The 10,102-nt window shown below is 31.2% G+C and overlaps 1 protein-coding gene across 1 annotated transcript; it reads left to right on the top strand.

The window, feature by feature from the left end:
- The first annotated feature begins 7,329 nt into the window (after positions 1 to 7,329).
- On the top strand, positions 7,330 to 8,591 carry LOC125838245 (auxin-responsive protein IAA4-like). The gene is made up of 3 exons (XM_049517325.1): positions 7,330 to 7,683; positions 7,782 to 8,081; positions 8,183 to 8,591. The coding sequence occupies exons 1-3, from the start codon at positions 7,487 to 7,489 to the stop codon at positions 8,256 to 8,258; spliced, it is 573 nt and encodes a 190-aa protein (XP_049373282.1). The 5' UTR covers positions 7,330 to 7,486; the 3' UTR covers positions 8,259 to 8,591.
- The last annotated feature ends 1,511 nt before the right edge of the window (positions 8,592 to 10,102 follow it).

Raw genomic sequence — 10,102 nt, 5'->3', positions numbered from 1 at the left:
ATCAAACCAACTTACTGGGATAATGTGTTGTGTTGTGTTGTGGGTAGCAGGGTCTCATTGAAATAATGGAAAACTTCTTAATTTTTCCACATGAAAACATTACTATTTTTTCCTTTTTTCATTGATTCAATCAAAATGTCTATGAGATTCAGTTATTGAACATTTTTCAATAGGAAATTTCAGTGAGAAAATAGTGATGTTCTAGTAGTGAACAATTCCTTTTTTATCACTCTTGCATTCATTGTCATCCATAGCCAGACCACTCATTTCACAAGCCTCAAACTAAGATCATTTACCATCAGAATAAATAATTTTGGTAGCAAATGACTTCCATCGTGTCAAACATAACAAAATTAACGTATCAATACCTCTCACGATAGATTGGTTTCCTTCGTATCGTCAGAGTCCTTTGCATATAAACTTTAGTAAAATAGTTAATATTGTTAACGCTTCTCGTTTCGTATCGATTTTATTTGTTACTATATCTGAATGTTTTCCATTTTTCCATGTTACAAAATGAATGGGGGCATAGAGAAGATCAAGAATCTGGGCCAGGCCCAGGCTGTTGGATTTTCCAACAACTTATTGTACTTGCTTAATGGGCTGTTGACAGCCAGAACGGGCCATAAAATCCATCTGCTAAGTAGGGCCCAAAATGATGTCTACCTAACAACGCGTCTGAATTTAGGCCCACACGCAGGTATGGGAATATGTACGGCAAAAATTTCACAGGACATCTTATTTGGTCGTCTCCATTTAATTTGTATTCATTTTTTAAGAAATTTCTATAATATTAGGTAACTTCAAATAATTTAACTTGTACTCACTATATTTTGACTGGTATATGTATTAAGTATAATTACTTGAGACAAAATGTTGTTTTGCATCTTTTTCTTGTTCGATCTTTTATTTAAGATTTGAGATTACTATATATTCTTCGTTCATTGATCTTGGATTTGAATTGAGTTTGTTTCCTTTTTTACATGAAGCAATAAGTATATGATGGTTGACACTTGACAAGCTTTAGATTAAAACAAATAGATATTGTTAGGAAAACATAAAAATAATACCAAATCACCATTGTTGCAAAATGGAACTTAATCTCAATTAAAACCCAGAGAGATTCAACAATTATATAAATTTCTAAAAATATTTAATCGTAAATTAAAGGGAAAATGTACAAGTACCCTCTGGACTATGACTGATATCCCAGAGACACACCTTAACTAAACTAAGGTCTTATTACCCCTGAACCCATTTTTTTTGTAATTTTGAGCACCTTTTTTGCTTACGTGGCATCCAAATATCTCCCACGCGCCTCAATTGTGTGGAGTCACGGAGTGTGCCACGTAAGACAAAAGGTGTACAAAATTACAAAAAAAATAAGTTCAGGGGGGGTAATAGGACCTTAGTTTAGTTAAGATGTGTTTCTGAGATTTTGGTCATAGTCTAAGGGGGTACTTGTACCTTATTCCTAAATTAAATTATTATTGCATATTAGTTTAACATTATTATGAAAACACATAAGCTACACATTCTAGATCTGACCTCAATATAATTGTGTAAGCAACATGGGGTATGACTAGGAGTGGCAAACGAGCGAGTCGAGTCGAATATAAGTCGATTAAAAAACGAGTTAAATAAAAATGGATAATTTATCCGACTCGACTCACATTTTAAATGGGTAAAAATGAGTTATCCAATGGATAATATGGATACTCATATTTACCCATATTATAATAGAAATCTTGTTAAAAGCTTTGAAACAAAAAAAAAAATTAAGTTTTTTTTATCACTTCTCTCCACCCCTACCAGCCCCCCCTACCGCCCTATCCCAAAAAAATGTAAAAACAATTACCACCCCACCCCTACCAGCCCCCCCTACCGCCCTATCCCAAAAAAAAGTAAAAAAATTACCACACCACCCCGTACCTGCCCCCCCTCCACACCCCCTACCCCCTACCATCCCCCCTCCACACCCCATCCCCAAAAAAAATTAACAAAATTTTAAATTTTTTCATTAAAATTTTTTAAAATATTCTTTTAAAAAAATTACCACCCCACCACCCTACCAGCCCCCCCCCACACCTCTACCCCCTACTAGCCCCCCCGCACCCCTACCCCGACCAGCCCCCCCCACCCCATCCCATCCCAAAAAAAAATTAACAAAATTTTAAATTTTTTCATTAAAATTTTTTAAAATATTTTTTTTTAAAAATTACCACCCCACCCCTACGCCCACCACCACCCCTCCACACCCCATCAAAAAAAAAATTACAAAATTTTAATTTTTTTTAAAAAAAATTACCAACCCCCCACCCCCCTCCCAAAAAAATGTAAAAAAAAACTCATTTTTTTTTAATAAAAAAACTTTCTTACTATCCCATCCTTTATCACTTTTTTTTTTTGTTTGTGTGAATGCACATCTTTTACCCATTTTATTCATTTAACTACCAACTTTTAAATGGGTAATATGGGTATTATTCATTTTTATCCATTTTTAAATGAGTTGGATACCCAACCCATTTAAAATGGGTAAATATGAACAGATACCCACATTGATTACCCATTCTACCACCCCTAGGTATGACCATAATATATACTTTATATTAAATTTTGAAGGTTTTTCAAAAAATTCCCAATTTTACCCTTGACCATAAATCCATAATAAATGGGAGACATGAATGCAATAAGATAAATGAGAAACTATGGTAGATATACATATTAATTTAAGGTATGTGTTGTGGTCCTTATTTTCTCAGCCAAGAGATCCACATATATAATAATGCCCACCGATTAATTATTAAAGAGAAATAGACCCATAATGAACTCTTATCCCACACAAATAATATCACTTGTTTGTTCACTTTGGGGCATTGATGGCTCAATGTTTCATCTTTCTAGACCACTTTGAAAATACATGTATTTGACATATATGCATGCCCAATTCCCCATATCTGTTTTGTCATTTTGTCCAACTATTTGGAGAAACCTAAGAGGTACATATTATAACATATAGTTAAATCACATGATTTAAAATTATTTTATATATATAATAGATGTTAAATCGTTTTATTCTTTCTTAAAAAAGTTATCAATTATCTCAAACTAGAATGTTTTTTTAGTTTTCCTATATTCAATTGATAAAAAAAAACTAGAATATATTTTCAATTGCAAAACAAGTTTAGTAAAAATGACAAAAATAACCTCCTTTTATAAAAAAAATAAAAATAAGTAATATTGACATTTCACATTAATTGTTTTCTCTCAGCTCTTCCAATACATGCATCTTCTCTTTACCCTCCACACCTACCCCAACCTCTAGCTCACATAATATATATATATGTCAAAAAAAAGAAGAAACTTGCTTATTTTTTTTGAATAATATTTTACAAGTCCCCAACATATCCAAAACTAGTTAATTTCCACTTTCTTTGACAAGTCCTGTCACTTCAAACTTTTTTAAAGAATAACGGCCTTTAAAAATCTTGTGGCCACAAGAAAATACTCGAAAAAAGGAAGAAATATTCTATATGGAAGAAATATTTGTATCACTATCGATGTTGCTCTTATCTCATTGAACTCAATTCACCACCACCACTACTTTGACTCACTTGAGATCATGCAATGGATATTCCAGGCTTGTTCAATTAAATGCACAACAATTATCAAAAGGCATATCTGTTGGGGGTCATAATTACCAGAAAATGAAGGCTTATCCAAGCTCTGAGTTACTCCGTTTGTTTCAATTTATAGTGAGCGATTAAAATATTGAGGATTCAAACACTTAATTTATTAAATTTTTTAATAACTACATTATGAGTTAACACAACTTATAATTCTAAGTAATTCTTTAAAGGACTTTAAGAAAATTATTTGACTTTTGAAATAGTAATAGTACTTCTAGTAAATTAATAAGAAAAATAATTAATGTCAGTGACTACTGACTAGGAAAGGTCTGATTTTGTTACAAGTTGAGTTGAAAAGCTTAACGACATAGTAGGCAATATGATTTACCTTGAAATATCCTTTTTATATACTTTTTTTAAGAAATGAATTTAGTTTTGCCTTACTATAAAATTTACTCTTTTATTTGAGATTTAGAATCAGTTTCCTGGAAACAATGATGGTAACCTCGTAATTGCGATAGTCATTGTTCTGAAATCTCAAGTTCTATAAGTAAAACTTTAGGGTAATATTAAAAAAATCTCACTTATAAAATTTGAAATTTCATGACAACTAAACAAAATATTTCCACAAGAGAAGAGCTAAAAATGGTAAGCGAACATTACTATGAAATTTTTTCATAAATAACGTTTATTTTTTGCAAAATATATATCTCAAAATTCTATTATTGATAAAATTATATAATTATTTAAAAATATCATTGTAAAAAATGCTACCTCAGATAATTTTTCCAATATCATTTCTTCCATACAAGAAAGGTCCCCTAAGTTGATGGGCTTTGTAGCCTATATCTTTAGAGGTTCAAATGTAGAGCTTCAGTTTGGGCTCAGCTTCGACAAACCCAATTTACTGACATCATGCATGCATACGGTTCCTTTTACCATTTCAGAGGGAAAAGAGTAAACGAAATAAACTAAAACTGACGAGGTCGGTTGGTGTGAGGGGAAAAAATAAATAGTCCTGAAATAAAAATTTGATATCTTGTTTGATTGCAATATTTGGGATAACTTATCCAACTATTTATACCATAGTGATGGATAAGTTATCCCATATTCAGGGTAGGATAAATTATCCCAGGATAATTAATCTTGAAATAATTTATTTCCAACCAAACTATTAGTGTTACAACTTGGATTTCAAAATCGCTAATTCATCTTATCAAAATTTGTGAAATTTAGTTGAGTATCTTCCAAAAGTTATTATTTGTTTTATTTTATGTTGTAAATAAAAAAATCCACTTGGGGTATAAAGAAAGTTAGTGGTGTATCCCTTGGACGGTGTCAAAGGCATATCTCATGATAACAAATGTAGATATTGATGATATATATATATATATATATATATATATATATATATTTCTTAGAAAGGAGAAGAATATATATTCAGTTATTGTGATTCCTGAGATTCAGGAAAAAATCTTTTCAGAATAATTCTCAAGAGGACAACAACATACATGATGACCTTATTCACACAAAGTTACAGCTTCACAAACATATTTTAATGTAGGCAATACAAAACATAATTAATAAAAATAGAGGTATATAGATAGTTCCATGAAAGGTAGAGGTAGATCGAAGAAGTATACACAACTTCATTTGATGATGGTATGTTATCTTGTTGTCCGATCATATTAGTAATCTTTGTATTACTCTCGTAGATTTTTCTGTTAATATTTATTATTTTCATTACTTATGTTAATAATCCTTCAATAAATGTTTTAATATATAGTAAAAAGACATTATTAATCTTGTGCGTACAAAGTGCTCATCCGAAGAAGGGTAAAAATTGTGACAGAGACGGCAATATTAATCTTGTATATCATTTTGGAGTTTTCTTATTAGTCAAGATTAAATTATAATATGTCTAAGACAAAAAAAAAAACTATTAGACTAGTAGTAATATAAAACTCCCTGGAATTAGGGTCAAATTTCGCAATCAATGACGTACATAAAAATACTAGTAGAAGCTAGAATAAGTGCACGGTTACATGACTGACACAAAATAGAAAGAAATTAATAACGAAAACGATATTCCCTCTCGATTCACTTTATGTGGCTACAAATTGCAACTGTAGGCTACATTCTTTTAATATATCCATATAAAATTTTATATTAAGATCTCAATCGCTTCCTAATAAAAATGATTTTGATATCAAATAAAACTCGAATTCAAATTCTCACATGGTAGCCTTCTTTTCTCCTTCCCAAATCTCTCCCCAACACTACCCTACTGCCCATTACTTACCACAGCTGTCAACTTGTCATTATATAATACTTTCTCCGTCCTTAATTATTTGTTCATTTTTTCTTTTATAGTTGTCTCTAATTATTTGTCCATTTTGGCAAATCAAAAAAAGATAAATTCTTTTTACCTATTATACCCTCAATTAAATGACTAATTATTTTGAAAAATGTAGAACTTTTCATCCACTTCATAATTAATAGGGGTAAAATAGTAAATTCACTATATCATTAATTATTTTCTTAATAAGCATGTCAATTCAAAAGTGAACAAGTAATTAGGGACAAAGGGAGTAGTAGGAATGACAAAGCCAAAATTTTTTATCAAAGAGTATCTAAGAATAACGATGTATGATTGTTAAAAATAAATAAAATATTATGCTATATGGGATCCTAACTCAAAACTTTTCATTCGAATGGACACCTATTATCATTGCATCAAAGACGTAGTTTTTGTTAAAAGTATTTAATTTTAAATATACATTTTTTAAATATAGAATTTGACATATACATACAACGTAATTTTTTGATGAAGAGTGTTCAACTGGACACCTGAAGTGACTGTAGCCCCGCCCCTAAATAGTAGTACTACTCCTATTTATCGCATTAATTTTAAAGATAAAAAACTATTAAATACAATTTTATTTTAACAACAACAATAACAAAAATCTGAAAATTCAAATTGAGTAGTGCTTATCTTAATTGTGATTTGTAAGTTTTGGGGATAAACACATAGATAATCATGCTCAATATTTGTTAACTTAGTGCTTATCTTAATTGAGCAGAATTGGACGGTCCTGATTTTGGTCCTACGGATTTCCAAAAGGCATCTTGACCGTTGATTCTGTTTAAGTCTTGATCACAGGACCACATGGGCAGCTGAGCTTGTACAATTCTTGTCCCCCAAAATATATTAATCACTTGCCTCAATGCTGCAACCCTTCCACCCGACAACTTAGCTTGTCTTGTCCCTTTTTTTTTTCAATATCTTAAATTATTTTATAATTATATTTCTTGAATTAACTTACTTTTATTGTTTCTAATTACTTGTTTATTTTTTTTTTTTAGTTATTTCTAATTACTTATTTATTTTGATAAATTAAGAAACGATAATTTTTTTTTCTCAATTATACCTTCAATTAATTACTTTGAAAATGGTAGAACTTTTTGAAAACCTTAACTTTTTAATTCATACACTTCATAATTAATAGGAGTAAAATAATAAACTCACTATGTCAATAATTATTTTCTTAATAAGTGTGTCAATTCAAAAGTGAATAAGTAATTAAGAACAGAGAAAATATTTGATAGTATTGATATTACAGACTAAAGTATTTGATTAAGTAGGCAAATTAAATGTTTGAATATCTCATCTTATCTTGCGTACCGGCCCGTGGCCCCCTCTATATACAATTCTCTTATTTCACTTTCTCCTTATATAATACAACAAGCCACCATTAAGCATCTTCAAATCAATCTTGAAGAAGAAAAACATAAGTGTTGGAGAAGGAAACTTGAATTGTAATCTTTTTCTGAATCAAATTTGTGAAAAAAGAAAGATGGAGTGTGTTTTGGCTCATGAGAAAGATTTGAATCTCAAGGCAACAGAGCTTAGATTGGGTTTACCAGGGAGGACAGATGAAGAATCTGACAAAGAAATTGTCTTTAATGTTAAGAATAACAAGAGGGCTTTGCCTGAGGATGAAGATTGTGAATCAAACTCCATTTCTGATTCCAAAACTCCACCTGTTGCCAAGTAAGTCTTGATATTTTCCCTTTTAAAATCATGGAAAAAATTTCTATCAGGTTATGAAGAAAAGGACTAAACTTTGAAAATGATAAAATGATTTGCAGGACACAAATTGTGGGGTGGCCACCAGTGAGATCTAACAGGAAAAATAGCTTTCCATCAAAGAAAGCAGAAGCTGAGTGTGGGATGTATGTGAAAGTTAGTATGGATGGAGCTCCTTATCTTAGAAAAATTGATCTGAAATTGTGCAAGGGTTATCCAGAACTGTTAAAGGCATTAGAGAAAATGTTCAAGCTGAGTATAGGTGAATATTCAGAAAGGGAAGGGTATAAAGGGTCTGAATTTGCTCCTGCTTATGAAGATAAAGATGGTGACTTGATGCTTGTTGGAGATGTTCCTTTTGAGTAAGTTTATGAATCTTGAATCTAATATTATTTAGGAATCACCATGTTTTTTTTTTTTTTTGGATTTTTCTAATTTGGGGTTCTTTTTTATGGTATTTCAGAATGTTCTTATCATCATGTAAGAGGCTAAGGATAATGAAAGGATCAGAAGCAAGAGGGTTAGGATGTGGAGTTTGAGAAGATGAATAAGAAGATTATGAATTCTTCTCTGTTTAAACAGGGAAAAAAGGGGGGGGGGGGGTCTTTTTGAGCTTGGGTTGTCGAATTGCAAGAAGCTGGAAATTTGTTTTACACTGATTGGGAAGTGCAAAACAGAAGAAAGAGCAGTTTTGTTTTGAAGGGGTAAAAAATGAAACTCTTATTCCTATATGTTGTGCAGGCTTAGAAACCATGGTGGTTTTTATAGATCCTGCAGTGTGATAATAGCATATGAAGAATGTATTTGCTCTGGAAGCAATTGTATAGACACAGTATTCTCAAATGAAATGAGTTTTTTCCTTTGTTCTTCTTAATCTATCTATCTTGAAGTTCTTTTATTTGGCTTGGGGTTTTAACACATCTCTTTGTTGTTCTCAAATGGAATAATAATCTAAAGTTCTATGCACTTCATTTGTTTCTTCTAACATTTTACCATAAATCACCACATTCAACACAACTTACTTAGTATGGAAAAAAATATACATATTATCATCAGATTCAGATCCATACATGTACAATTTGACAATGGGGGAATTTGCTAGCTTAGGGAGCATAGTGTACAGTAGTTGATGTTGCTATAACTACCAAAGGTCTATTTTTATGGTATAGTCTCAAATCAAAGCATCACCAGATTCACTTGATTATCACTATTTCATCTTTTACTTTCCTTTTTAGTTCGTTGTTCAATTTGTTTGTCTTATTTTCTTTTCTAGTTCATTTGAAAAAATGTATTTTCCTCAAGTCTTTAATTCCAACTTTTCGCAAGAGAACATTTTGATCAGTGGTGGAGCCAGGATTTTCAATAAAGGGGTTCAAAATTTGAAGAAATAAACACAAAGTAGCCGAAAAGAGTTCGACATCTATTATATATACTTTAAAAAATTATTTTAATCATGTATAAATAATATAATTCTGCCGAAGGGGTTCAGACGAACCCCCTAGCAATAAGGTGGCTCCGCCACTGATTTTGATACATTTCACCTATCTTTAGTTCAAAATTCAAAAATCTTTTTAACTTTCTTAAACTTTATGTCAAGTAAAAACTAGAAAAACAAATTAAAACCTAAGAGTAATAACTAACTATCAGAAAGAAAGCACAAGTTGGGGAAATCTTGCCTCTGTTTCAAGATGTATTATGATGGATTGTTCTGTAATATTTTTGAAGCTATTTAGGCAAATTAGTTGAGGTGGAGAAATCATTTGAAGCTAAGACCAGAAGAGGGAAATTTTGTAGTATTTGGTTAAAGCATTTAATAAGTGATGGATACACTTGACCAGAGGTCTCGGGTTCGAGTACCCCAGACCATTGGCTACCGATATTAGCATAATTACAATTCCATGAGAAGTAATTAAGACGTGAGAGATAAATAAACATGGTCAAAGGCCTGAATAAGTCAGGTGCAGGTGCAACGAATGCATTAATTAACCAAACACTAATTTAAAGTACACCATTAATGAACATGCCATTCTTGCAAATTGCCTTATTCACACATGGATAGGTAAAATAATGAAAGATTCCCATACCAATGTACGTATAATTAGCCTTCAGTTTTGTTGATCAAACTTTATCATTGCTGCTTAGTCCTTTAATTGATTCTTTTTGTCCTTTGATAATTATGTTTGTGGGTTGGGGTTTTAGAGATTAAAGTATCCTTAACCATCATGTTAGCTGCTAGTTGGTGGACACAAGACATGATTTATCGAATAATTAAAGTTTTTTTTTTTTTTTGAGAAGATTATTTGTGCTTTACATTATTTAATTTTGTAACAACTTTAAGGCTTAAAAAATAAGTTCGCTTGGAGCCTTGTGCTACCTATAATAA

This window comes from Solanum verrucosum, unplaced genomic scaffold (assembly GCF_900185275.1).
Source record: "Solanum verrucosum unplaced genomic scaffold, falcon-dt-bn FXZP01000079.1, whole genome shotgun sequence".
NCBI lineage: Eukaryota > Viridiplantae > Streptophyta > Magnoliopsida > Solanales > Solanaceae > Solanum > Solanum verrucosum.
Note: the sequence above shows the minus strand (reverse complement) of the source record. Positions and strands in the feature narration are given on the sequence as shown.